The 26,375-nt window shown below is 38.2% G+C and overlaps 1 protein-coding gene across 2 annotated transcripts; it reads right to left on the bottom strand.

The window, feature by feature from the left end:
* Positions 1–720: 720 nt before the first annotated feature.
* On the bottom strand, positions 721–25,847 carry LOC135413311 (kinesin-like protein KIF20A). Of its 2 annotated transcripts, none has more exons than XM_064652870.1 (18): positions 25,436–25,847; positions 24,146–24,220; positions 20,827–20,946; positions 19,818–19,956; positions 19,547–19,731; positions 16,106–16,202; positions 15,446–15,631; positions 15,240–15,351; positions 13,702–13,773; positions 11,588–11,734; positions 10,803–10,968; positions 8,964–9,134; positions 8,114–8,253; positions 6,491–6,656; positions 4,724–4,841; positions 4,574–4,641; positions 2,821–2,940; positions 721–1,622 (listed from the first exon to the last, which is right to left on the bottom strand). In XM_064652870.1, the coding sequence occupies exons 1-18, from the start codon at positions 25,565–25,567 to the stop codon at positions 1,347–1,349; spliced, it is 2,490 nt and encodes an 829-aa protein (XP_064508940.1). In that variant the 5' UTR covers positions 25,568–25,847; the 3' UTR covers positions 721–1,346. The 2 variants fall into 2 exon arrangements, with proteins under 2 accessions (XP_064508940.1, XP_064508948.1); XM_064652878.1 differs by having other exon boundaries at positions 15,446–15,628; positions 25,436–25,846.
* Positions 25,848–26,375: the final 528 nt, after the last annotated feature.

Here is a 26,375-nt window from a genome sequence, read left to right as displayed (position 1 = left end):
GGATCAACAGTCAGTGTCTGGTATAACTAAACCAAAATATTTTTTAATAGCTGGAATGGTTTGTGTGGGAGTAGAATAATATTTTATAAATTCTACCTTGCAGGGATTATAGGCCTTTACAACTACTGAAACCAGATAACCCTGTTCAACAGAAGCAGTTCAAAACATGAGAGAAGTAGTGGCTGAAGTGCAACATCTACAGCCTGGTTAAAGAGGTGTCAGAGTGGTTCCTGATACCAGCATTTGCATAGACCAACCCAAAACTCTAAAGACCTGGCAAGAACAGTCATACCAGAGAAGGACTGTCCTCAGTATCACACAAGGAGGCTGCACCACCTAGTGTCTCCCCAGGGAGGGTGAGGTTCTTCCTCTGAACTTGGTCCCCTTTCCACTATGAAAAACACCATTACAGGGACTGATCCACCCAATTTACTTATAGATTCTACAGCAAGCCTCCAGCACTTGCAGGCATGGTACTTTCACAGTAGTTAGAAAAAAGCTCCCCCTCACTGACTGAAAAGGCTCTAAGAAGTCTATTTCAAATTTTATCATATTCCAGTCTTCCAACCTCAAGTTACTAGATAACAGCTAAGTAATATAATCAGGGCTGTGATTCTTCCAACTCAAGATCATCCTATATCAATCACTATGATCCTTTGGCCTCTAATTTTATTATCTTTCTTTATCTTGATTTTACTGATTTATAAAATGAACAGCAACTTAATTTAGCAATAGAAAATTTTATTAAGTAGATTTTTCAAAGTTTAATGTATATTCTTAGTGGAAATTCAAATTATATTAAAACAAGTTTCTTTACAAAGCCAAGTTAGCTGAAAAATAGCAAGGAGCCAGATAAGGTCTCATTTTATTGCCTCTTTTAGCAGTTTGCTTAGTTTGGTCCCAGAAAGGCAATCTCCAGGTCAAAGCCAGAATATTAACTGAAGAATCAAGCTATTTTAGCTACTTGAGGTTAAGTTTATGAGCCATCTGATTTCTACAAATCAACAATGAAATAATTTAAAAACATACTGAGCAGCAGATTAGAATCATCCCACTTTGCATGAACCACACATTTATCAGTATAGAAGACCATGATAGCAGTTACTCAAGAATTAAAATATATATTTGTCAAATCACACCCCTATATCAACAGTAAAAGCACAGGTTTAGACCTAAACTTACATAGCTCCAAAGTCAAACCCAACTCAATTGAAAAAGTTCTGTATTAAACATTTTGCTGTCAGTTAACATGACAGTGAAGATGGTAGCTAAGAGTGAGAAAGACCTATCAGCAGTTTAATACTGATAAAGAAGCCCAGAAATTGGACACTTTGATTTATCAAATATTATTCTTTTGCTTTATGAGGCAACAGTACTTTCTTTCTTGAATAGGGTGAAGCCTCTTCATACTTCCCCCAGCCTTTACCAAGAGGTGTACAAGCAGTGGTTGCTACTGGGGATTTCAGGCTGGCCAGCAAACCTCTCCTGGGTTTCTGTTCTTTTGGCTTCTCTACAAAGAAATGTTTTTTCCGTTCTTCAAGTTCTTTTTGCAGGGAAGACACTGTTTCTTCAAGTTCGAAAACACACTTAGCCCAGATCTGAAGACTACTTATTTCTTGATCCTATGAGGATAAGGCTGCGTTAGGTAAGTGAACACTCCAAGGTCTTTCTAATGTAGTTAATTTTCTGGTTCAGATTATTCTACTGTACCCATGAACACCCTTTATTACTATGCCAAATGGCTATTCAGTACCCATTTCCTCTAAATTACATTAAAGTAATTAAAAAACCAGCAAACTATAGGGCTGCCAAATCTAATTAGAGACAAAGTCTGACTAAAAAGCTGATGCTAAAATGCTTAGCCACACTTTGCAAAGAATTCATGTTGTTCTAGGAACCAAATAAATGTGGCTTTCCTGTCTTGCAATATCTGAAAGCGAAATTGGTCAAATCAAAACTCTTATCATGTCATAAATCTGCTAACCAGGACTGAATAAATGCTTTGAGTGAGGAAAATACAGAGTATTAAATATGCTCTCTAATCTCTGTAGTTAACAAAAAGTCACCTTCTTATTGAGAATGAACAGGAAGATGACTTCCAATTAAGAAGGTCAAGTCAAATAATTTTCAGTCTCAGACTAAAAAGTATGCAGAAAGTAATTTAATGCTCAAAGAAAATCATCACTAATGAGTATTATAGCCACCTTGCTTCACTTGCAGATTACAAGTGAGTCATAGACTAAAAATGTCAAGAGTTCAAAATTTTCATTTTTTTTTTTCTAGGAATCTAGTTGGTATCTGAGGTCAGATGCTGTAAACTTTAGGAAGTCCCTGCTTTCGAAGGAAAGATTTCTATTTCTGTATTAAACAGTTTACCTGCCCATATCTCTTATCCAGCTTGGCCACCCCGGCAGGACTGTCAGTGTAGCTTTAAAGCCATAAATACTTAGGCCTCAACTGCACTAACATTTGTGCACTGACACCTTGCTTGCCTCAGCAACACACTTCATAACTAGAATTCTAAGTAGTATTTTCTTTGCTTGACAATAATTTGTGGCATCTTTAGATTAGCAAGATTTGTCAGCAGAGTTACCCTCTTGATCAAGTCTATGCCTTAAGCTGAAAATTGAGTCAAAAAAGATTCAAAGTCAAGGAGTGAAAACACAAGGGCTTCGAATTCACAATTCAGGAAGTTAGGAGCAGAAAGAAGCGCTAACATCAAAACAAATTGCTAATCTGAAATGCATAAAGATGCAAAAGCATCCAGTACAACTATAGATACAAGCCATATTCAAGTTGCTTTTAAAATTGTTGACAAACCTTGAGCATGATTGTGTGTTTCAGTTGACTGTTTTCTTCTGCCATTTTTCTGTAGCCTTCATTAGTTTCTAGCAGGGTTTCATTTAGTTTCTGTATTTTAAACTTCAGAGACTTTATAAGCTGAAAAGAAAGCCCATACATGCTGAAGTTCATGACAGCATGTTTTACATTAATTTTGTTTATGACTAGAACAGTGCAAACTGCAAGATCAAAACAACGAAGATGAAGTCTGCTTCTCTCAACCTCTAACGTCCCAACTCATCGTTTTGGGTGATAAAATACAGTTGGAGCATTCAAAGGCTATTGTGCTGAAGCTACTAGATTTCCACAGACTTGTCAATCACAGAACAGCAGCACAAACTAAGCTACTTCTGGAACAGCCTGCTCCATGTCAGTAAGGGTATTTAAAAGAACATTTTTGTCTCATTAACACCATTTATATAAAGAACTGGATCACAGTTACCACAGAAGACCTCACCTTTCTGATGAGAATATTAATGGATTAAGTCCCAAGAGGCAAAAGAAACTCTTAAGCAGAAACATTAAGGTTGTAATTAATTTACTTCTACAAGGTTGGAAGGAAAATATATAGACTGCTAAAAAACCCCACACCCTTTGCCCACGTTTAATGGCTGAATGGGAAGAAAAAAGTGGTGAATTACTCATCACACATACACTAATATGTGAGGCAAAGCAGCAGAAGGGCACTGATGGAACCAGCTGTTTTAAACTGTTGTCACATCAGTTACTGCCAGGCAATCTCACCACTCTAACACTTTGTAGCCACATGAAACAACCAATAACTGTATACCCATGTCAAGTGTAAAAGCCAAACTTTCACCACAATTTGAAAAATAACATAGGAAAATCATGTAGAGAGCTACACCTTCATCAAGAATAGGAGTAGAAAACGAATGCCAGGGCCATTACATGAGACATTAAAATGGTAAGGCCAAACTTATTTTTGGAGTACTCTTTCTCAATAGAAAGGGATTTAAGTTCACTTTCCATTTACATGTTTTATTAGACCCAGTTGGAAACTATTTCTCCAGTCCCTACTCTTATTTGTTATTAGTGAAAGGAGCAAGGCTTGTCTCTTCCCTCCTTCCCACCCTCTTTAAACATGGGAAACTAACTGTAGCCTTACAAGAAGATCACTCAAGGTATACATTAAAAATGCATACCTAAAGAAAAAAAAAAAGCAATGTTTTCCATAACAGAGCCTGAAGCTCATAATTCCCACCTCTATATGCTATTCAGAACACAGGGATCTTGTTTGAAGAACAGAGGCATTACTCTTCACTTAAGTTTAAGGGGATAGTGGAGTTTAGTACTTCCAGAAAGGACTAATTTAAGGCACTGTTTTGGCTCTAGATCAAAACTATTACCAGATTCTGTAACTGTTCCCCTGTGCAGGAGCAGGCAGCATTTCAGGAAGGAAAACACTGAGGCCATGGCAGCAGTGTTTACAATAAATTCCAACACAAGGCTACATACTTCCTCACTTCCAACTTACTCCATGTTCACAACACTTGTTACAGTAGTAGATTCCTTTACAAACTAAAGTCAAGTCAGAACACAGACAAGCTCTGGCAAAAGTCATCCACAATTGGGCAAGGGCTTTCTTGTAAACTTGATGCCCATTTGCAGGAATCTTCATGCTTTTGTCTACAGTGCAGATTTTTAAGCATTGAACCATGACAGAGCTTACAACTGTTATCCCCAAATTTGTTACATACTAAGCAAGAGCTACCTCGTCCTTCTCTTCGCATTGTTTCTGTAATCCTTCATTGGCTCTCTTCATTGTCCTGTCCATAAGATCTATAGGCAAAAGAGAAATTTCCTTGTTTATATTCATTACCAAAAGTAAATTGAACTTTGAATACCCAGATTAGATTCCTACCTCGTTCCATGTTATTTTCAGTAGTCAGAACATCTGAGTTCAGACTACCCAGAGCCAATAGCTTCCCTGACTGTTCATCAAGTTGCCTTTCCAATTGCAGTATTTTCCTCTCTCTATCCTGAAAAAATAAGGGCACATGGTAGAATTTGTCTATATTTCTACTTTATCCGATGCACTACTGCACATCCTTCAATTACATCACACATGTATATATAATTTTCAATAATTTCACAGGTAGAAGGTGCAATGGTTATGGTTAGGAAACCACAGTAAAGAATAACACTCAGATCAAAAGACCTTCTAGGAAGAAGTTACTTTACACAGGAGTCAACTCTTCCAGTCTGAAGATTTCCAAACTGTACTAGAAGTAATCATATGGCAGAAAGGAAACTTTAGTGCATCTGTGTTAAATACTTTTGCCAATTAGTTTGCTAAATAAGGAAGAACATACTTCAGAGAACTACATTTCAATCTCAATCTCTTTTTCAGTACCTGTCAGATTGCTAGGATGGTATCTCAGAGTGAGAAATTAAACAAGTGCCACCATAAAGAAAAGTTATTCATCTGATTCTGGTTCTCTGAAGCTGCCTGCTCAGATTTAACATTATGCTCTCCTGTGTGAACTAACACTTTTACATCTTAGGGATTTCATTAGTTTCTTATCTGACTTGCTACTAAATCCATCTTGTTCTTTGAATCTTCCCTCATGCAGCCTTTTGGCCACTGTAAGATGCAGATATAAATACAGAGAGCACCACTGAACTACTGAACTCTTCTCTGCCACCCCAACATGGTGTATAGGTAGCATTTAAATGAACATAAGAACAGTCTAAGTGAGGTAAAAAAGACATGTGAAGGAGCTAGAAAAAGAGATGCCATTACATAATACAGTGTTGCTTGTCAGCACCCGAATGGAAAGCAGTAAAAGTAGAAGTGTTTTTATATCACAATCTACAACAGAAACCCAGTTCTCTCATGTCTGAAAGGAATCTGCCTACTCATGGAATGCAATGTCTTACCAGTTCCAGAACAGGAGACTGCAGTGAGAAAGCCCCTCTGGTGTACACCACAGTTCTATTCTTCCACTACATATCTTCTGAAAAGAGCGAGACCCACAGGTCTCATCTGCTGCCTGGATACACTTAACCATCTATGCAGAGGTTAGAAAACCGAGTTGCTCAAGGCTAACGTGGCTGAGTTGCAAAAGGAACTACAACTTACTGATGCCAACTCTGAGCATTTCTGCATTTAAATACATCTAGGAGATTCAGTTCTCTCCTGCACAAAGTTTGATTTCTGATTAGTTTGTCCCACAATCCTCCCCCTGTCACCTTCAGAGAAGAGATCCATTATAATTAAAATAGCTACCCTGTACCAAATTCCCCACTGCCCTTTCAGACTAGCATTTTACTCTACATCCAAAGATCTCCAGAAAGACAGACTGCTGTATACACCATTCCTCTAGGTGATCCAATCATTGCACTGCAGAGATAAAGATGACTTGGATTTAACTGAACTGTGGCCTCAAAGTTCAGGAAGTACAGATATGCACTAGGTAGTGCACTAGATATGCACTAGATAGTGTCAGACAGACGACATCTGTATCTATGGTTAGCGCTGAACACCAGAAGAGCAAGGCTGAACAACTGCTAGTTATTCTGACTGCTCAGTATTATATTTAGAAATTCAGAATGATTCTGTTACAGAAAAGCAAAATTTACAGTTAAAAGACTAGTACACGGTTTTTTAGTGGCAGTCAAGTCATACCTCAACTTTCTCTTGTTCAGCTAGAAATTCTTCTATGGGAACATAATGGTCTTCAATTTGTTCCATTGCACACATATATGCATGTTTCTTAATGGCCTCTTTATACATTTCAAATTTGCTCTCCAGTTTTTCTTCATAACTGTCTTTCATATCTTCCAAGCGGTTGCTGAGGAGAACATATTAGTTTTACTTAATATTTTTGCATTCCAGCTATTATATTTGGCTACCTGTATTCAACTGGCAATATCAAAGTTATTTGTGTAATCATAAATCGTGAAGTTAAGAGATCAAGAAGTATTGTTCTCCTATTTAATTCAATGATCCTACGGACTTGCCCCAAAGCATAACTTCTACTTGGCATATACCAAAAAAAGTGCTATAGAAGAACATATTTAATGTCTGTCAAACAAAAAGTTTTTTTAAAAAAAAATCTACCAACATAGAGCAATAGAAATGATTACGCCCATTTAGACGTGATATTTGAAGCATATTTCCAGGGGGTATCTTTCACTTTGGGTTTCAGATGTGGGTTTTTTCCATTAAAGATAAATGCCAAATTCATTTTCATAGAATCATAGAATGGCCTGGATTGGAACTGACCTTAAAGATCATCTAGTTCTAACCTCCCTGTGATGGGCAGTGACACCTCTCACTAGACCAAGTTGCTCAGAGCTCCATCCAACCTGTCCTTAAACACTTCCAGGAATGGGGCATCCATAGCTTCTCTGGGCAACCTGGTCCAGTGCCTCACCAGCCTCACAGTAAAGAATTTTTTCCTAATATCTAAATTAAACCTGCATTCTTTCAGTTTGAATCCACTCCCCCTTGTCCTGTTACTACATGCTTTTGTGAAGAGTCCCTCTCCATCTATTATTTCAATACATTACACATTACTCCTGACACAATTTAAAAACATGCCCCATCAGTGACACAGAACATCACCTCAGAGGAAAAACATCAATGCTGTTTCATGTGTTTGGCCAAAGGCAACCAAACAATTCTAAAGTCAGTGCAGGTGTTAAACCATAGTGTGCTCAGCTAGCAACTTGGTGTTATTCTCTGTTAACAACTCAAACAGCAGGAAACTGATTTAAAGAAGAGTTAAGAGGAAGTGAATTCAGTTTGAGCAATCTGGACACACTTATGAAAAATTCCCAAGTTAGTAACATCAGTGTAGGCAGGCATGTAATTTATAAGATAGTAAACTAACAGTGGCTCGTAAGTCATGCAGAAGAGTTCACAAGAGAGATACAATTCAAGCTACACATGCATGCATGTGTATGTTTTGGCACAATCATAAGCCTCAGTGGGGTACCTGTAAAAATCCTGCACATCTGCTAAATAGTAATAACATGTCAGGACAAGCTCCAGTAATTACAAATGAAACAGAGAAAAGTTCAACAGAACGCAGCCATTACTTTTTCATTGTACATGGGAAGAGTCTGATCTGTACAAGTTTAATATTCTTTCTTCCCTTTCCATCAGAGATTTTGAAACTGTCCAGCCCTAACTTCTCTAAGTAACGTGAGTATGCATATACATATATATGTATATACGTAAATATGCATGCATTTACATATGTGGAATCCTTTCAGTCTCAGAGAAGACTGAAACACGACTTGCCTCCAGGCTTCTTCTGTTTCCAACAGCTGTCGAAACATTGCTTCTGCCATCTCTTTACGTATCTTCACCTCCAGAAGGAGCTTACTTTGCCTTTCTGCAACTAGCTTCTCCTTTAAGTTCTCTGTAGTTTTCAAGAGGTCCTAAATTTAACATATTTCAGTTCAGAAAACAAGCTAGAAACACATTGATATGCATGTCAAACAAAATATTCATACAGGCCACAGAGGGTACGTTTACAAGTGTGTGTTTTCAAGGTGACTGCACCAAAGGTTAAGTATTTTCAAACATGAATTTCTACTGCAAAGACAACCTTTGTCCTTCTTCATGGTTTCTGCTATCAAAAGCTTCACTGCTGTTTTGGAATTTAAGTACTAATTTCTACAACGGTTTAGCATAAAGCCCACTTGAGTTTTACAGTTTATTACTATTAGATTGTGTTGCTTTGCTTTTAAAATGTTGCATCTTAACTCATTCCTGCTGTCTCCAAGAAAGCACAAGCAACTAAATAATGTTATTTTAAACATACATGCTGCTTCCTTACTCTTCTCGTTGAGCAATCGGTTGAATTCCAAATTTAGCACTTGATCTAACTAGAAAGCCACAGGCATCCTTCCACAACTACACTGAACTAGGCCACTTTGAAGTCTAGGTCTGTCTGACACTAAGCATAAGCTTAAACTTCCCATTTGATGCAGCTCCCAGCACAAATCCTATGGTAAAAGATTATATTAGATAATTATCTAATTAGATAATTAGATAATTAGATAATTATCTAATATAGATTATATTAGATATTATAACTAATAGCAATTGCTTTCTTGGGTTCAGTTTTAAGTAGATGTATATCTACCTCATGACTCAGAATGGTGATGTCCACTTCCTCTTCTGCAGAGGTTTCAGTACTGTCAGGAAAGTCATCTACAGATGTGTTAGCATCAAAGTGCATGATAGGTTTGCCATCACCTTCAACGAGCTCGGGTGAAAAATAACCAAAACTTTTGGGTAGGATTGTCTGGATAACCTGGAAAATCCAGAGTTGATTTATCGATGCTGTTGGTATTGCAGAATACCAGGAAGAAGTGGCACGAGTGCATTGTTTTATTTACACAATATTTAATGATTACAAGAACATTAATGAATTTTTATATGTCTTTTAACAGAAAAAAAATAAATCAATATGAATATAAGACTTTAATACTCAAAAAAAAAAAAAGAAAAATGGAAAGATCATCTACCAGTAAACTTAGTATGCTTGTCTAGAAAGGCAGTTTCTCTCCCTCTAAAATAAAAGGGTTTTAGTATAGTTTCCTGCAAAGGTAATGAAAAGCAGCAAATCCGTAAAACATTTGCTCTTCCTGAAATACCATGACCAGAATTCAGCAACTCATGGTAGTTACATGAAGATTTTAACCATCTATGTTTTAGGACAACATACCAGAGAAGTTTGTCTCTACAGTGCACACTCATGATGAAAGTTGCAGCTGAAGAAAATTAGAAAAATCATCCTCTCTGAGATCATATTAGACATGCTATTACAGACTTGTAACATGTCAGAACTAATCAATGGCCTCAGACTAGAAAATTATTATTTCTGTCATGAAATACAGCATAGCCCACTATCCATAGAGGCCCACTCCCTGCAAAGAGCAGCTTCCAGGGAACCTGAATGAAATTAAGGCCAAACATCAACGCCAAGTCCTGAATTTAATGGGAGATTGACAAACAGAGGTAGCAGAAAAAAAGAGGGCAGGCAAGTCAAGAGGACAAGGATATCATGAGGTTAAGCAGGAAAAAAATGGAATATAAACCCAACTAGAATTAAATCTGGCTCCTGTCATGAAAGACAACAAAAAACGTTTTTTACAAACACATCAGCAATAAAAGGAGGGCTAAGAATAATCACCATCCTTTATTGGATGCAGATGGAAATATATAGTGACAAAGGACGACAAAAAGGCTGAGGTACTTAATGGCTTCTTTGCCTCAGTCTTTAATAGTTGTCCTCTGGGTACTCAGCCCTCTGAGCTGGAAGACAGAGACAGGGAGCAGAATGAAGCCCCCATAAACCAGGAGGAAATGGTCAGTGACCTGCTACAACACTTAGACACATGCAAGTCTGTGGGGCCAGATGGGATCCACTCAAGGGCACCCAGGGACCTGGAGGAAGGGCTTGTTAAGCTGCTTTGTTATTAATTACATGCACTTAGCTAAACAGGAGAAGTGCAAGTGCAAAAGATCTCAGGCAGCAGATAAGAAAGCAGTTACTCCTTTTACTACCAACTGTCCAAGAAGTTGTGAATAACTGTCATCTTGTGCAACAGATGTTTAACTGCACACAAGTTAAATAATTCATCAAAAGTTTGAACTGAAAGCTTGAATCTGTTCAGATATATAGTATAATCAGTCATATCTGAAAGTGCCCTGCCTACTTTTTTTTTTTAACACAGAACATGGGTGGTATAAAACTGAACAGCCATCCAACTACAGTTACTTTAATTTCTTACCACCAAAATAGTTTTGAGGATGGGCAAGACTACTAGAAGCCTTTTAGAGGGGAGCCACATGCAGAAGAATTGATATGATGCATCAGAAGTCAGAATCACACTCAAATCCATACAACTTGATCATTTCACAAACCAGTAGTGATTAAAAAAATGCAGTATAGCAGAGAAAGTAGATGCACTCTTACCTGTCTGGCTATAGCTGAAAATTTCATTACTTGTAATGTTTCATCATATGTGGAAGCATGCTGATTGATGTTTACAATCATACAAGCTTTGCCTTTCCCACAAAAAAATGGCTGAAACAGACGAGTCAGTTTGCTTTCTCTGAATGGAATATAGCTTGGTTTCATCCTCATGGAGAAAAAAAAAAAATAAAATTGTGAAACGAAATTTTTAAAACTGTGGGATATTGTAGCTTACCTCAGTTCTGTTTCTCTCTCTCAGGAAAGAGATCCTGTAGCATGCTCATATTTAAGCCTAAGCTATTTCACATCAAAGAGCAAGGTCTTTGCTGGATCTCATAAGCTCTCCAACAAGCTGAACTATTTAAAAGTAATCTAGTGTCTGCATTGCAGTTCCCTACTGTTACAAAGCAGATAGTGGAACAAGCCAAAAGCTAAATACAGGACATCTGTCAGCTGCCTGATGAATCTACCTGTATAAGTTGGAGGTGGAAGGGAAGAGGACAAAATGAGAGTTCCGTACACAAAGTACATTGTTTATACACACAAACACACACAAAAAAATCATAGTAGTTCTCTGCAAATTGCCTTTTTTAGTTCTCCACAAACAACAGTTTTAGGGCAAGAATGTTCTTTTCAGGTGCTCCAGTGACATCTGTAATAAAGAAGGCTTACAAAATTTTCTAGATTTCCATTTTTCTGACTCTGCAAACTACTTGCAGAAACGTAAAGGGATACTTAGGGTTTCAACCTAAAACTTGGCATGTTGTAAACAACTTGACACTTACTTTGGATTTTGATTTTGCTTCAATGCTGCAATGCATTTTCCAAGGATATGAAGAGAATTGTTAATATTTCCTGCTTCTTTTAGTCTATCTCCAAAGACATGTGTTTTATTACACCTCTCTGATCCAGCCAAGTCACAGAAAGACAACCTGCACAAAAGTTATCCAGAACATGCATATGAACTTATTTCTAAGTAGTATGAAAATAGAACATCACAACTTCTTATTTTTTAGTGAGTCTGAAGCACAAATGAGTGATTTTTTTTCAGCCTGCCTAGATCACAGAATTAGTTGTACTTCAATGTCGAGCTGTTGTCCAGAAGGCACTACACACAGTATTCAGCACTAACTTATCTATCTTCCCATTGTATATAAAGATCCTTAAACAAAATTGCTGATCCTAAGGATAGTCTACTAAGCACAAAGTAGTCTGCTTGTAGCATTCATCTAAAACTTGGTAGGCATTCTAACACAGAATTCAGTTTAGAAGCCCATATTTTGTTGTAATTCTAAAGTAAGTACTCTCAGACAGGATGAGATGAATTTCTGAAACAGTTTTGCACAGTGAGGCTCTTTAGCAATCACCTTAACCAATTCATGTGCTGAGAGGACTGCAGGATAGTAGTGAGCTTCAGTGCACTGCAGTCTGCCTGTTTTGGATACAGAACCACCTGTTCCCTTTTGCAAACAGGCCAGAAGTCCTTCCCAGCTCACCTTAGAGCTGGTTTGCTTGGCTATAGCAATGTGTGCTACTAAATTCAGACCGCTGAACTGTCTCTGATAGCCAAGGAATTTAATCAACTTTACTTCATATTAGGACAGTCCTTGAAATACAGGAAGCTCTGGAAGTTGTATAATTTATGTGACCAAACCATTACTCACTTATCCATAAATCTATTTAAATAAAATAATGCCTCTGTAAAGACCATAACCTTTCACACAGCTGAAGTGAGTTCTGTATATATTATTAAGGCACATATTTCAACTGTGTGAAAGGGTATGGTCTTATGTTCTTTACCTGTTTCAGTATAAGATGAAAAGATTTTTTTCTTCCTTAAGCAATATACAAACTCTGTCATTCACCTAACAGCTGCTACAAGCTTTGCCAAGGTAATACAGCAAAAAGCACAGATGCAGTCATTTTCTCAAGTTATCTTTTCTTAAGAGTATTCATCACTGTAGCATCTGACATTAGAAGGTGTTAACTCACAGTGAGGTATATTTATTACCATCTCTGCTTAGCAGAGAAAAAGAGAGAAATCAGTAGGATCTAGGACTGAACTAAAACATTCTGGTACAGCCTGTCTTCATGTTTCCATATAAAGTTAAATGGACAATTAATCAGAAGGAAAAAAAAAAACACCACCCAAAAAAAGCTCTCTTAATGGCTTCAAGACAAAAGATTAGTCTGCTTCCTCTAAATCACAAAAAAACAGACTTAAGCATAAGGACTTAACACTGCTCTCAGTGTGCACCTACATTAGCATTTTAGATTAGAAGAATGGTTTAAGTAAATCACTTGATGATTCCCCTCCTACTGTAGAGTGGGCCGTGGAGCAGTCTCAGAGCATGTCACCTGCATTCTTTTTGGATGATAGACTTTAATTTGAATTCTAGGAACACATCAAATATGTTGCCACAAACGTTCAACTGATAAACTTTAATCTGGTCCCAAAGTAGAAAGATTATATACTGGCATAGTTTGCACCTTGGGTCTTCAGCACTAACTGCTGCACCCCAGCTTTAGAGATCAGCTTCTATCAGCCAGCCACCTGAATTCTGCTTACCAGAACATATAGTGGTGTGTTATATAGTACTACTCTGTCACCACCTCCCCATTATGTAAGACAATATCCATATTTCCCTCAATTTATGTACTACTGACAGTTTTAACAGGTTACCTCCAGCCAAACCTTAACAGAATAAGAGACAGGAAGACACTTCTACACCTGTCCCCTTTGAGCTTCCAGTAAGTTTTATGTGGCCAGTCCTGATTTCTGTCTCAGCTCTCAGAGAATTTATTTATTAACAGAAAGTTCACCAGTTTACCATGCTTACACCTTATCAACTTTTCAAAAATATTTACATTCTGGTAATCATGTGAAGCATTCACTTACTCTGAAACTCCAAGAACACGGGGCTGTTGCTCGTCAGTCAGCTTTAGCAGCCTGATGGAAAATATACTGTGACTGGAATGGAACAAAGTCCTTTTAATAATCACAGTTATGAAAATTAAGCAGTCACTGAAGCAAAGTAAAATTTGTGTGCTACAGAAGGCTCAGTGCTCAAGAAAGAGCAAGAATTAATTAATTACTTTACATTAGTTACCTCTGCAATGCATTCATTCAGTAGCAAAAAGCAGCAACAAAAGCTGTATTTTGTGACTTTCTATTTCTTTACATACAGGAAAAGGAAAAATATCACATGAAGCCTACAAACTGTCTTGGAGAAAAAACAAGGCATTTCACTTAAGTCTGCTCTTCAAAAGAAGAGTACTCAGGTAGCCACTTTGTATAGGAATTTTAGGCAGTATCTAAACTCAGTATATCTGAGGAATCAACTTAAAAATAAATGGTGGAGGGAAGGGACTAAGTTAAAGTTAAACAGTTCTATAATTTTGCCTACTTCAATATGCACAGTTATTTCTTCAGTTTTGAAATAATTCTGTTTTCTAGAAAGGTTGAATTTGTAACACTCAAAATGCAGTTACTCTCATTTTGTCATCAAGCTAGAAAAGCAGTGGACGTGCTGTCTGAAACCAAACAGAAAAGTCACAGAAGCAGAAGTGCCCTGTTCCCAGTTTATCTGATAAGTCAGGAAACACAAAAGACAAACTTCTCCAGTATATGCCTAAAGCAGCAGGCATTCTAAACACAAAACTCTTTCAGAAAAGCATGAAATTTAACAGCAACTGTCTTTGGCTAATACAAAATAATATAACTCTTGCTTTTTAGCCAAGAAAAAGCAGGCTTACTAACACTATGACTATATAAGCTAAAAATACAAGATGGCCCTTCCACATTTAAAGGACAAATTAGTAAGAGGTCATTAAAATCAAGAAAGGCAACATTTTCAATAGAAATTATTCCACCTTCTCTATTTTCTCCCACTCCATCAAAAGCCAGGCTCTCCCTGGTCCCTCTCCAGAGCTGGGTAAAAGCGAGGAGTTCAGTTCTTAAGGTAGCAAGTAAGCTCATCCTGAACACAGCAATCTAAAAGCATCTAGATAATCTAGCAGCACTGCAAGATACTGCATGACTTGCTCCTTCCTACATCCCCTAGTGACAGGCTCAAGGTTTACAAGAATTATACTGCTAGTAATGAAGAATTAATCAGCTTTTCCTTCAACATCCTCACACAGCCATTCTCACTCAGCACCCATTAGCATTTGCCAAGATGTATACCCTGTTGGCACTCAAAAATTAGTGTGATTTGATATTTTTGGTTGTACAAAGATACAAATAGCAAACCAAGTCCAGCTATTAATAAAGTCAGAGTCTCTCCTAGTTTTCTTTCAGAGAGAATTTCATAACAAAACTATAATAGTCAAGGAAAATATTAAACTACTATTGGAGGGTGGTTCATTTCAAACATATTCTAAAGTCCCCTCTTTCCCCTCCTCCTTTAGAATATGCTTATAATTAGAGGAACAAACCTTCTACTTGATTGCTCATTCATTCTAGTACAAGCAAAGCTTCGGTTCTTGTTTCCTATTTTTAGTATTTTGCAGGCTTCTTCAGTGCTCTGAACATTAATCCACTTTAAATCTGTGGGGAAAAAAAAAAAGAGACCTTTTACATACACTTCTGATCATTAGAGAAATTCTGTGAAACTGCCTAGGTCATAAAACAGCATTATTACCTTTAATATAAGAATTTCCTTCTTGATCCTCACAAATTCTTAAAACTCTGCGCCTTTGAGACTTCGTAGATAACACATTTAATAGGTCATACACATATTCATTATAAATTTCACAAAAGGAAATCCACACAGATGCTTGTGTTCTTTGGTGCATATGAATGTCAAGTGGAACAAAGTTCTTCTCTGCTAACCCAAAACAGAAAAAAGTTCAAAGACCATCCAACTCATTAATAAATCTTCATTCAGTATATAGAACCTTCTAAGAGGAGAAGGCTTGGATACACCTGTGTTATACAATTACATAAACAGCACTGTGTAACTTGGACTTTACCCAAGAATGTTCAAACTTCTCAGTAGTCATTTGTACCCAGAATATGCCCAAAGTTCTAAGCTATTGCCCCCACTTTACCACAAGCTTCCAGCAGTTTATACATTATCTTTGCAGAACTAAGTCTGCCTCTTCCCCAAAAGGACCAAAACTATTGAAATATTTTTACAGTTGCTTCTTCTTCAGAGCTGAGACATTAAAATTTGGTCAAAAAGTATATATATCTACTTTGTAGTATAATATAGAGATTTTTTTAATCCACCAATAGTTCCCCTCTTATATTTCTTAGTTTCTATTATTCTTTCCCCACACACAAAAGTTTTCCGCTTTACCTAGTGAATTAGAAGGATGACTGTTTGAAGTACAGCTGGAAGGCTCTGACTTCACATCACAGATATTTGTCATAGTATTTAAGATGTTCTCTGTCTCCTTGAGAAAATAAGAGACCATTATATCCACATGGACAGACTATGAGGACAGCAGAAGTTAAAAATTATAGTAATTCCAGTATTTAAGATTTAAATATTGAAGTAGTTTTAAGTGCTATACCACCCTTACCTGGCTTCAGGTGAAATATTTTTAACAACAATGAACTATCATCAATAAACACTCTTTCCTTCACAAGAATTATTGCTCACTGCTAGTTCCAGCAACCTGTTTTGGTGGCCAGTTGCTGCTAACATCAGAGACTTAACTTCCCAGTCCTGAGAGAAACAAGATTCTGTCAGACTGCAGCAGCCCAGACTGCCTTTATGACCTACTGGACAAATCTGAACAGTGCTTCAGTCAACCAAAAGAACTGGAGAAGTAGGTTTCCCCTAGGAGTAATTGACAGGGTGGTAGACAATGGACAAACCAAAACAGAGATTACTAATTTGTCTGCTTGTTGCAAATCAGTGGCTTGTGCCAGGTCTGTGAAAGTATGAGTCAAACTTACTTTAAGAGTGGAATAATAGCTTCCTAAAGGACTTAAAGATCTGAAAAACCAACAGTCTAGGTTGGTTTAATTCAGATTGAATTAAAAGACCATTAAAAATAGATAAAAGCATAGTTTCTTTAAGCACACACATTTGCTAAATTTCTTCACATGAGCAAAGTTATTTAGAACCTGCGCAGATTCACTAAAGCACAGGCTTCAAATTACCTCTGGAAAAACTAGTGTATCAAAGTAGCAACTCCCACTATTTAGAGATTCCAACATCTTTACATACTACCTCCCTGTATTTTATAGCCCCACATAATTCAGGACATTCACTCTAATTTCCCAAAACGCACTACTGATAGAGGGTCATCCTACAGTAGAAGGGAACAGATTGAGAGAAGCAAACCTTTATGTCTTAGCTATTCAAATGCAGCACTAAGTTGGTTATGGATTGACTACTGACACCAGCGTTACCCACTTGGCATGTCCAAACTAGATTTCTTACAAACAGAGAAGCATGAAGCCATACTGTCAGATCTTCTATTTTAAAGATAAATAGCATAAAATAAATTACAACAAAATCATACAAGTGATCATTTTGCAGACTGTACTGTCTATATGATTGTGTTTCTTGAGTAGTTAGAATTATAAGCGCAGCATGGATTCTATTCATTGTTTGTGAAGTACAAAGCAGAACTCTAAAGCAGGGTATGGGACTGATACAGATGGTATCCCATCTATGCATGTCAAAAATGTAACAGTAGGAAACTCAGTGACCACAGTGCTTGTGTGCATGGTAAGATCTTTTAAAGGTATTGCAACAAAAGTGAGTGAATTAGCTACACTGCTATACTGTTCTTCAAATCATAACACCAAATGCAGAAAAGAGTACGAAAATGCCTGAAAACAAGTGGGAACAGGAACTGACATTGCTAACGAGAGAAGATGACATTAATAGAAAATACAAGGACAGGTGGGAATAGGAACACAAATGACTTTTAATCCAGTAAAAAACAGTATTTAATCCCATGAATGGAACCAAGAAAGGGAAGGAAAGAGAGGGTGTGAACCATGCTAAGCAAGAGCTTTTGCAACAGTACTGTATATGGAACACAAACAGCAGACCAGTAAGCACTGCAGTAACTCCAGGCAGTTAAAACAGAGAATGAAAGGAACAGCAAGCTCTTTCTGCATGACGTGTAAACTGAGCCTGGGAAATGAGCCTACAGAAATCCATGTAAACTAAAACCAAGCCCACTAAACCATATCTCTTCTCAGATTACAAGCTTGAGTGAGCATCCAAACAGTGATGCTATTCATTCACAAACTATCAAGAAGCACAGCTTCAGAACTGGGGATTGCTGAGTTATCAACTACGAAGCACTGTACCACACAAACAAGGTCTTGCCACGTAATAGCTTCCTGATGCATTTTTACCTTTCCTTCCTGAGAGTGGAGGGTTGCTTGCATCAGCATCTAGATCACCTACTGCAACATTCAGTAACTAAGCCATTAATAAGTCAGACTGATTTAACAGAAGGGAATATTTGTACAGAGTAATCTTCAAAATAAGATATTTGACTTCCTGTTCCAGACGTTGAGCTCCTGCTTCTTCCTTTTTCCAAAGCTGTAGTTTCCATAAAGTTTTGAAAGATATTTACCTACTATCCTCCTGATCATGTCAATTTTTCTTTAAGATCCTCATCCCTGTACATGCACATACAGACACTTTCAAAATAAATATGCAATCTTTAGCATCTTTTAGGTTTTTTGTCCAAGCTATTTCCTTAAGAGTTAACCAGACTCAGACTAAACAAAGTTTTGGTTTGCAGAGCTTAAATTAAGCAACAGAATTTAGAGTGGAACTTTACATATGAATTTGATTCATAGAAGGATATTCTTTCAGGGTTAACTGGAGTACTTTAACAATGTTAGTATTAAAGACCACAGAAAAAAGAAAATCCAGTCAGTCATTACTTCTATAATTCCCAGAATTCATTCAGAGCTGCCTTGAACATTAATCAGCTGAGTTTTCTGGGATTAAATTCACAAAATCACAGTTCAGGTTAAAAATGTTCTGAACAAAAGGAAACAAGCCAGACATCTTGTGACAAGTTGCAACTGGGCTTAGAAGTGTAGAATAGCCACACGAGGATGCCCATTTTCTGCTGAGACTGGTTTCTTACACTGGAAACAGAAATTACTATATAATAAGAACAGGAGGCTGCTACAATAAAGACTTCTCTATTCTACCTACAATCTTCAAAGACCAAAGTTAAAAGACAACATACTATCCCTTAAAGCAGACTGGAATCTTGCTGAATCAGAAACTTTTATAATGAAGGTACATAAAACACAGGTTTATAAACTTTTTAATCTGCCTTAAGACTGTCTTCCACCAAAAGGGATTCTTCTTGCCATCATCTCTCCTGAGCTAGTAATGTCACTTGAATGACTGCACCAAGGTCCAGCCTGGGAACCTGACCTACAAGAAAAATCACTTAACAAAAAGCAGGTTTTAGGTAGGTCCTATAACTCTCAGACTTTTCACGGGCAAGTGTCACCACAGTGTCAGAACTGCTCTTCTATAGAGGAAACTTTTTCTATAGAAATTCAGATTTGGCTTTGCAATGGTTTTTGGTCTGAACTGTGTGCTGCAGAAATTCTTCCAGTTTACCCTGAGCTCCAAAAACAGCCAGTTCTCTTATACAAAGGTTCAACAAGTATCCATACTGTAGATTTATATAAATCTAAAGAATCAATAGTGGAATAGAAATTTTAAAAACTTCCTGTCTTACAGAACAGCTTTAGGGAGCTTCATTCAGTAACAAGGAAGTATTTGGTCACTGACCTCTTTCAGTGATGCAAGAATAGCAGTTTTTAAGGCTTCTTCTTGTTTAACTTGTGCATCTTCTAGTTTCTTAACATCATTGCTCAAATATGGTTTGAAGTTCATCTTCAGATATTGTCTTTCCTTTATGTGGTTAAAAATCACATCAAGTGAGCGAGGTAAAATACCAAGATCTTTTGAAGTCCCTTAAAAATATTAAAAGATTAAGTGTAGACATTCATATAAGCTTGGTTTTTATAGGTGTACTTTTCTACATGCAAATATTTTATACCTTGGATAGTGAATGTCTTGCCTGCATTTGTAACCCCATAAGTAAACACGAGTCCATTCACTCCATTAACATATGCTCTTACTATTTCTTTCATTGAGCTTTCAAAAAATTCACTCTGAGTAGTTTCTGGTCCAAAAACCTTGGAGAGAAGGGGAGAAAGGAAAAAAAGGAGTGACAAATGGCACAAAGAAGTTTAATAAATCAAAATATTGAGTGTTCATTAACAGTGACTAGTTTTTCAGAGCAAGCTGGGTAGGAGATACCAGCTTAGTTTTCTGTCTTGCCTGAACCTCTTCTGATTCAACGTTTTCTGTTGGGTTCTCACAGGATGCCTGCTTAATTCTGAGAGGCACTCAGGCTTGCACTCATTTTTGAATATTTTCCTACTCCTAATATAAACTGCTCAGAATGCTACTGAGCACATGCTGTGGATATTTTCAAGAGCTCTGCTGGTGATGTAAAGCTCCCTTCTCACTCAGCGCCAGTTACCCACAACTGATGAGAAAAATCAGCATTACAACAGTCTAAATGATTCAATCCCTGGAGCTGTTTATCTTTTGATACGGTAAGAATAGGATTTCTTGCAGTAGGCAGAGTTAAGAAATTTACCTTCAGTATAGAAGCCTTAAATAGTCAGGCTGCTATTCTTTCAAAAGTAAGTTCATAAATACATGCTTACAAACTTAAGATTTCCTGTACCACTTCCCAGATGAGAGCATGTGCAGGAACAGCAGCGTAAGTTTGTGCCTACAAGAAGCTTCTGTAGCATCTAATCAAAGAAAACCACAGAACTGCCAAAGAAGCTTCCTTGTCTCATCTAATAGGCATCTCCACTGTAACACAGCTTTCTTGACAGCTTATTAGTAATTAACAAGCAGTCTTTTTTTTAAAGGCAAGTAGCACCACATGTAATTAAAAGAAAAATTAAACTGCATGATATGGTACAAAATACAGCTTTCATTACAGTGAAAAAAAAACAAAACCAAAAATTTGAAACAAGTTTGCCTACCTGAGAAAATGTGAACCTGTGCACAGCATGACCAATCCCTCTTTCACTGTTTTTCATTGCAGAAGACTCTTTGGGTGCATTAAGAATTACTGTCTGGGAATCTTCAATAGTTACACAACCCTAAAAAAAAAAACAATAAGACAAGGTAAACCAAAACACCACACAAAATTATTCAGGAACAAAGTTATCTGAACAAAACAAAAACCAAACAACAAACTCAACACCCCCCCCCAAAAAATCCCAAACAAATAGCCAAAAAGCCTATTGGCTTCACCTATTTACTAGGCCTATAAAGAGTTGCCCAATTTGCATATATCATCTTGAGGCACATAACTACAAAAGATATCCACTTCACATGAGAGCCAGAGTGTAGAAAAAGTTAAGGTGATCCTCTGGGGTTTTCTAAGAGGTAAAAACTTTTTCTAGTGTTTCTTCCAGCAACATTTTTTTTTCTTGGAAACACTTTCTAAAGGCTGGTATTTTTTGACAGTGACTTACAGAAACAAAGCTATACTGAAATCTACTGGTTTTCCACATCAATCATATTCAATGTGAAACAGACTATGAGCATATTAATAAAGTAAAATAAGTCTAAATCATTATCCTTTGATTGATAGATGGTCTTACCAGTAATGAAGGAAATTGAATTAGTTTCAAGTAATTTGATTGCCATTTCTCAATTAAATAAAGATGAAATACAATTACCCAGAACTCACTAACTAGATAAATGTAGGATGCAGTGTCAAAGGAAAATTTATTTTACACCAGACTGGCTACCAAAAATGCAAACTGAACTACCAGTATATCTTAACAATGTCTTGATGCATCAGCTGCAAGGATTGATTGTAGCTAAATCTGACATTTATATTCAGACACTGGCCAGAGCTGTTAAGACTAATAACCCATATGTAGCATGTACATAGGAAGTACTGCTCTTCCTAGGAGCCTCAATCAACAAGTATGTTTATTAGCTGCTATAGACCTCATAGCTGTCTACAACTTGCTCATTGGGGAAGAGGGGCAGGCACCGATCTTTTCTCTCAGGTGACCACTGACAGGACCTGAGGGAATGGCAGGAAGCTGTATCAAGGGAGGTTTAGGTTGGATATTACAAAAAGGGTCTTCGCTCAGAGGGTGGTTGTGCCTCCCAGGTTGTCCTCCCAGGGAAGTGGTCAGAGCACCAAGCCTGTCAGAGTTCAAGAAGCATTTGGACAATGCTCTCAGGCACGTGGTGTGACTCTTGGGGTTGTTCTGCGCAGGGCCAGGAGCTGGATTTTGACGAGCCTTGTCAGTCCCTTCTAACTGAGAATATTCTGATTCTGAGAAGATCTAAGAAGCTGCTTTCTGAACTTTGATCAACCACTTGCTCACTGTGCCAGGCTCTAAACATAGTCTTTAACATTCTTTCCACACCACCGGGAACAGGAATGCAGGTCAGATGTACCAAACCCTAGGGAGCTACCGAATAATCCAATATCTGCAGCATGTGCCATCAGCTGCCACTGGCCTCATAGAAATTTGTGAATAGAGGCCCTGAAGTAGTCAGATCTGCAAATACAGAAGCCAGTTGGTAGCATGTCACTCTGCTTGTCACCTCCAGCTAATCCCACAGCTAAAGTGGCAGGAGCTAGGCCACTTCTGGCACTATGCACATTGTTTATATCCAAACCCCAAAACTTCCTGCTCTCCTGCAAGTGACTCTGGAGAATCACTGATTGTATCAAGAGTACAGCATTTCTTCCAGAGGTGTTAAGCTTTACTTTCAGAAATCTGTTGTCGCTATAAGCAACAACAGATGAGTTAATCTGTTGATTGTCTTTTTAAAGCATCAGCCTGCAGCTATAAAAAATAGGTTTTGGGTTCTACTTCTGTCTTTTCTTGCCACATATTTGGAACAAAGATGCTTTCCTGAAAATTATGCATGGCAGGGAGGAAAAAAAAAAGAGGTAAAAATAAAATTAATCTGATTGATTAAAGAGGTAGGAAGGGGGGATTACTTGATTGTTTTGTGGGGTGGTTTTTTTTCATTTGTCACCAAGCATTCTCCTCTTGGATTCAGGTGATAGTAAAGAAAATAGAAAACACTGAAGATGTTGAAGATCTTTCAATCACTCCATTTTTGGACACTGAGAAAAAAAAGTCTTAATCCCATGCAAAACAGGTTATACAGCTAATATGTTGGAAGTTCAACTATTTTAGCATGAACTACATGAAGACAAGAGCTTTAGAAAAATCTAGTACGAACTTCAATGATCACTTTTCCTCCCTGTTTCTAAGAATAAATAGTTTCTCTAATGGTCAGGAGGTCAGAAATGTCAAACCCCAAAGAGCAATGAGACAAACAACTCATAAACCAGTCTGATTTTGCAAATGAATTTACACTTAGAGCCAGTTCAGACTGTGGAATTTACCATATTGGAAGCACGGGGGCAGTACACACTATTCAATAAGAGCTGCCTAAGGAAAGGTGAATGGAAGTTGAGGGCAAGGAGGGGGCTGGTGTGTGAGGATAATCCAAATAAAAACAATACAAAGGGTTCCAGCTCTTGTAGATCAAAGGCAAGAATGCATTTTTTAAAACCAATTTAAAAAACATAGATCAGAACTAATATTAAATCCTTTGAACAAGTCAGGAACTAGAGGTCTATCAGAGACCCTGCAAAGACAAGGGCTGAGAGATACACTGCAGGGACCTTGTCCTCCAAAGACAGCTAAAGGAATTCTTTGCATCAGTGATCACGATGGAGGGGAGTATTTCTGCATGTTTGTGTGTGCACTTGTGTGTAAAACACAGAAACATCTGAATCTGACAGTATAAATGGTACAGGTTATAGAACATTTTGACAGGATGAGCAGTAGGTAACCAGGATGAGGTAGGAAACTACTCAAGCATTTCAAAGAAGCTCGAGGGTCAGATATCCAAATTACTCCTAGAATTGCATAATCTCTTCTTATGAAATCCCTTTGTTTCTTGAGCACTGTACAGAGTTAAGAGTCACACCAATTTTTAAACAGCATACCCAGTGGAACTTTGCAGAGCTACAGGTGTGCATGTCTGTACCCCACAAATCATTAAAAACTGTGGTTTAAAAAAATTAAAAAACAAAACAAAACAAAAAAAAAAAACAAAACAAAACAAAACAAAAAAAAACCAAAACAAAACAAAAAAAACCCCAAAAAACAAAAAACACATTTATCTAGGTGTCCAGTAATTCTATTTGAAAGCAGTACCTGGCATATGTAAAAAAGTTCCACCTTACAATAGTGCATGTTCTTTGGGAGAGAAGAAAAACTTATTTCTTAATTCTACAAAACTAACCTGAGATTCATGGCTTTCAAGGTCTGCTATAGAAAAGGGCCTCACTCTCAAGAAGACTTTCAGAGGTTGGTATACCTATTCAATTAAAAAAAGGCACAAAACACAGTTACAATTGCCACTTTTAAAGCAGAACAGCCCCAAATCACTCATATCAGCATACATATCTGATGCAGTATTTCCTATTTGATCTTAATGCCTCACTTTTTCCTTCTCTGTGAAGTTCAGACTCTAACCTTCCATTTGCTTCTTTATCTTTTACTGTCCTTAAGTAACACCTTTTTTGTGTGCCACCCCTTCTTAGCATTCTTTCATGACAAAGCTAGTACTTTGATTTTAAAAGAGCACACTATCCCAGGCATAAACTGCACTGCTTCCACCTTCTGGTCTCCCTCTGTATTGAATTCAAGCTGTGTTTTCTAACACCTGCTAAACAGTACTGCACTTCCATTTTGTATGGAGCATGTTCAATTAATAGATTGACACATGCTTAGCCTCAAGAAACCACTTCCTTACCATCATCCAGGCACCAGCCACTCATCTTCCTCACAGAAACACCCATGAAACAGTTCTCAGCTGCTAAGAAGGGCTTTTCCATCCCCCAACCGTTATACAATGGTCTCCCCACACAGGTAAAGCAATAATAGTAGGGAGCTTTTCAGAGGGATTCTAGCATTTCTTCCTTTCTCACAGAGCTTCAAAGTCTTTACTTAGGCAACTTTTCATTCAGCAGATGGATTTACTCCAGCTGTCCCATGACCAGCACTCCACTAATCATCCAAAATTAGATCACCTGAGGAAAAGTCAGCCAGGAAACTTACCACTCCAAAAAGGAGAGATTGCTATACTATCTTCACCTCAAGTGCAGAGCACAGCATTACAGATTTTATTTCCAAGCACCTAACAAGTTTTAAACACAGGTTCGTATGCTTTTTTGTCTTACTAAAAAGAACAGCACAGTCTCATTACATTCAAAGTGTAATTACTGAAGTCCCTTATTTTTTTTTTTCAAAAGCTTAGCACATGACATAGCATTGACCACGTGTATTTGATACTGGCTATGACCTGTGTGTAAGCAATGAGAAATAAGCAGAAGAGTCAAACACATCTTAGGGGTAGAGAAGCAGAGCAGTTCTTATGAAAGAAATATTTGTCAGAACTAAAGCTTTTTTTAAAAAAAAAACAACAACCAAACAATAACAAAAAAAATACACAAAACCCCAAAACAAAACCCCAGACAAACAAAAAAACCCCCAGCATCACCAGAAGACATCTCGTAAAACCAATCCACACCTGCTGTTCCTCCATATTAGGCAATACTGTTGACTCCAAGGGTGAAGGTTTACCCTCAACATTCAGAAAAGAAATTGATTCCAACACATCAGATACTTCTGCAGAAACATAGTTTTCCCCCTCATCATCCATTGTTCCGCGTAAAGGAACTTGCAAGGAAAAAAAGAGAAAAAAAAACCCATCATTTTCTCAGAGAACAGACAAAAATACAGGCGGAACAAAACAAAGATGAGGGCAGCTTGTATATAAACAAGCACTTCTGAGGAAGATAAGGCCACCTGGAGAAGTTTGGGAGTATGAAGGAACCTTAAAAAAACAACTGGCAGGTTATCATAGGAAAGAAGCACACAAGGGCAAACAAGCTAACAGCCTCACTGGGCACTGCTCTCATCCAGCGGGAAGTGTTGCCACCCCCATCCCGCAAGGCTCAGCACTCCCCACTCCCCAGGGTCCGACCCATCCCCACTCCCCGAGGCTCCCGGGCCCCTCCTCAGGGAGCGCCCGGGCAGCGCCGCTACCTTGGCGCGCGCGGGAACCCGCGAGCCCAGCGCGCGCAGGGGGAGCGTTTTGGGCTGGGGGAGGCGGGCGCTGATTGGCCGAGCGCAAGCGGGGGGGGCGGGGCGGGCGGTGACGGACAGGCCGCGCGCGGGCACGGGCACCACCCCCTCTGCCCGGCAGGGGGCGCTGCTTCACAGCGCAAGGGCCACGGCGCGGCCGGAGCTGTGGGAGCTGTGGGAGCTGTGGGAGCTGTGGGAGCTGTGGGAGCTGTGGGAGCTGCCGCCGGCCCGGGAGGGAGGGCGGGGACGGAGCGGAGCGGGACGGAGCTGCTCGTGCTCGTGATGCGGCGTTTGTATATCGTCCTTAATGAGGCAGCGCGGTAAAGAAGAGGTTTGAACGGACAGCGGCCGTTCCAGCGAGGAACGGGGATTGTACTGCCCGA

Source organism: Pseudopipra pipra, chromosome 1 (genome assembly GCF_036250125.1).
Source record: "Pseudopipra pipra isolate bDixPip1 chromosome 1, bDixPip1.hap1, whole genome shotgun sequence".
Classification (NCBI taxonomy): domain Eukaryota; kingdom Metazoa; phylum Chordata; class Aves; order Passeriformes; family Pipridae; genus Pseudopipra; species Pseudopipra pipra.
Note: the sequence above shows the minus strand (reverse complement) of the source record. Positions and strands in the feature narration are given on the sequence as shown.

Coding starts and splice junctions, on each gene's coding strand:
- LOC135413311 (XM_064652870.1), bottom strand. CDS start 25,567: ATGGATGATGAGGGGGAAAACTATGTTTCTGCAGAAGTATCTGATGTG. Junction 8,254..8,963: donor TCACCATTCTGAGTCATGAG/GTAGATATACAT, acceptor TGTTAAATTTAG/GACCTCTTGAAAACTACAGA. Junction 2,941..4,573: donor AATGCGAAGAGAAGGACGAG/GTAGCTCTTGCT, acceptor CTTTCTTTTCAG/CTTATAAAGTCTCTGAAGTT.